Raw genomic sequence first — 3,133 nt, forward strand, 5'->3', positions numbered from 1 at the left:
CCCCCCCCCCCCCCCCCCCCTCTGTTTTTACCTCTCGTTTATGCGATCCAATAGACGAAGTCTACATATAAAAGATGAGTTGCTTACCCGCCAAAAGTATTTTCTGTCGGTATCCGGTGGGACGGAATCCTTCGTGTAGATCTGCCCGACCAGTGGTCCGAAGCGAGTTCCCTTCGGAATGCGATCCGTACTCCAAACGCCGAAGACCTACATTTGAACTTCAATTAAGTCACCGTAACGAAAGACGCGACTACGTAACATCCTTCTCTCTATTTCTCGCATTTTTAGCTTACGTTGTTGCATTCCTGGGAGGGCTTGAGGACCAAATTCCTCGGCAGCGAGGCCTCCGCGCGATTCGGCTCGTTCGGGGAGGTCGGCGTGTCCGGTGCTATGTAATTCACCTTCTGCTGAAATTCCTCCTCCCGCAGCGTCATGTAATCCCAGTCGCCGGTCTTCATTTTCTACTGTAACGAGACAATGACCTTCTTATTTAATATACGATTGCATTAGACAATAATATCGTACTTACGATTAAATTATTAGGGTCATGATTAAAATGCTTAATGTTAGTTAAAGTGCGTATGTAAGGGTGAAACGGGCACGATTATTCGAACGATATTGAAAATTGCGTAGCGCTCCGCTGTCATAATTAAAGATTTTGACTTGGAAAAAGAGATGAGCGAACGCCTGCATGAAGAGACCAACGATCTCACGATTTTCCTTTTAAAATAAACGCCCTCCTCGTAATACAAAAGTTTGCCTCTCATCCCAACCCCTCTCGCCTCTACCGCCACCGCCACCGCCACCGCCACCGCCACCGCCACCGCCACCACTACCACTACCACCACCACCACCACCACCACCACCAACGCTTCCCTTCCACCCCTCTCACTCCCTCGCTCACTCTCTATCTCTCTCGCTTTCGATCTTCGAATGAAACACTCGGACTTGCGTCTCCGATCCTCAATAGCGAAAGAAGCTTCGCGTGAAATTTTGCCTCCGATATCGTTCATAAGAGGCCAACTCCGCGCCGCTCATTCCTTTCAGTAGAAAACTCGCGATACAGTGAGGCAGCCGTCCGCATGGACATCGACTAGCCAAGCATCCCCGTATATCGCCAAACTACCGTAAACATCGCGAGCAGCCCAGGTGCCTCTCACATCACCCATCATATATCATCCCGTGGGACGAACGCGCACTCAAGGGCACTTCTTCCAGTCGCAAGCGCTCGTTATAACTCCGGCGAGTTCGCTTTCGATGGGAGCAGAGCGTCGGCTCCCGCCGTCCTGCATCTTCTATTATCCCGCGAGGCATAATGTCCGCCCCCCCACGGAAGCTTTGCTCCACATTCGTGGGAATTCGTAGAGACGAGCGAGACGCGAGCGTTGGCACGCGTGAGCGCACTACGAGCCGATCGGTGCGGCCAGCCTTACGAGGCGGCCTCTTTATACTTTCAAGATCATCGGTTAGCGAGGGGTCGCCGCGGGGGTTGACGAACGAGCGAAGAAGAACGGCAATTAGGACAAGTGGCGGAACGGCCGTAGAGGCACGCGAGGCCTCATCGACGAGGGGCTGGCCTTCCGAAAATCCACGGGGGCAACGTACTCGAACGAACGCGAGCGAAGAAGAAAGTGCAGCGGCGTCGGGGCCGCCGCCGACAGCGGGCCAATCGCCCGAGCTTGCGGGGAGGCCGAGCTTGCGCGCGAACGGCAACTCCGCGGGAACGGGAGTGCGAGCGGCGGGGAGGCGCCCAAGAGGGCGAGAGTTAACGCGAGGGGTGGGAGCGAGTGCAACGGCGGCGGTGCACACGCTTCTTCGGCACTGCGAAAGTGAAATCCGGCCCGTGCATTGATCGACTGCAGGGGGGTCGAGTGAGGTCGAAAGGGGGTATCAACTCTCGTGCGGTCCATTCCCCTCCCCGCTCCTCGGCTCACTCAACCCGGCTCGCACTCGCTCGCGTCCTCCGACGATGCGCTTACCCTTTATCCACCTCGGCAGCCCCCTTCGCAGCATGCTCCACTCTCACCACGACTCCCCAAATCCCCCCAACACCTACCCACCCGGGCTTAGGAGATCGCGCGGCTATCCCTGTAACAACGAGCCAGCGATAAGAACGGTCGGACCCCGTGGCCGCGTTGCAGACGCGCTCGGTGACGGGGCCTGCTGCGGACGTGACGAGCTGCTCGGGATCCTCGCGCGGTGACGTCGTCGATACTCGGCCGCGCACGTACGTCTCCTGTTCCTTCGGCGAGCGGCGATGATGCGCCCTCGGGTGACGTCGCAAGACTCACGGCTGCTGGCATCGGCGCTGGTGCATCGGCTTGGAAGGGAGTCGCCCGGTGCTGCTCTCCGCTGCTCGATACTTTGTTTACGTGTGCCCCGTATGAGCGTTTCACTTTCCACGCTTCGTCTCCGCCACCTCCTCCGCCACCTCGGCCACCTCCGTCAGTTCAACCCACCTACCAGCGCCACCACTACCTCCTTCCGCGCGGGCTCCCTCCGCCGTAACCTCCACCGCCGCCGCCGCCGCGCGTTCGGGAGCGCCTGCACCGGGGGCGGCCGGAGTTACGTAATACTTGGGGATACGCGGGGGAGAGAACGGCTCCGGCTGCATCGCGGGCCGTGGCCCCGGTAGTGGAATAGGCGAGGCTCCGGACGGGCGGACGCGCTGGCTCCATCCGCCGTCTCGGCGTCTCGGTCGTACCTGACCTGAGGCAATACCGCGGGCCCGCTCGAGATAGCCGCGAGGCGTTGGAGGCGTAGCGCGCGCGCGCGCGCGCGCACTCCGCTGAGGACGATGCAGCGCCCCTGCGCTTTCGATCGACCCACGGAGCAGGCAGTGCCGTTGCCCCTACCATTGACTTCCCCGGCCCTCCCATCTCCCTCCCCCGCCCCCTAACGCCAACATCGCCCGACGTCGATGCGCGTCGCGCTGCACGCAAAGCCGGGGATCGGATCGGGTCGTTTCTGGTTGGGTTGGGTGGGTGGTGGGCGAGCGAGCCTCGGGGTCTCGGGACTTGGATCAGTCGGGGGTCCCCTCCTAGCCCTGTCAAGGGCGTCGCGAAATCGCTGCTTCGATAATCATGAAGTCACGGTCCGCGCGAGATGGCTAGGCGAGCCGGGGCCAGGGGGA

The 3,133-nt window shown here is 60.1% G+C and overlaps 1 protein-coding gene across 1 annotated transcript in view; it reads right to left on the reverse strand.

Annotated features, from left to right (window-relative positions):
• Blimp-1 (PR domain zinc finger protein 1) overlaps nt 1-3,133 on the reverse strand; it is a 20,521-nt gene that overhangs the window by 4,941 nt on the left and 12,447 nt on the right. Inside the window, exons 2-3 of the mRNA XM_011500380.1 lie at nt 294-464; nt 88-207 (exon numbers count right to left, since the gene is read on the reverse strand). Coding sequence (XP_011498682.1) covers nt 88-207; nt 294-458 — 285 coding nt within the window. The 5' untranslated portion in view covers nt 459-464. The remainder of the gene's footprint in view (nt 1-87; nt 208-293; nt 465-3,133) is intronic.

The sequence above is a fragment of the Ceratosolen solmsi genome, unplaced genomic scaffold, assembly GCF_000503995.2.
Source record: "Ceratosolen solmsi marchali unplaced genomic scaffold, CerSol_1.0 scaffold56, whole genome shotgun sequence".
NCBI lineage: Eukaryota > Metazoa > Arthropoda > Insecta > Hymenoptera > Agaonidae > Ceratosolen > Ceratosolen solmsi.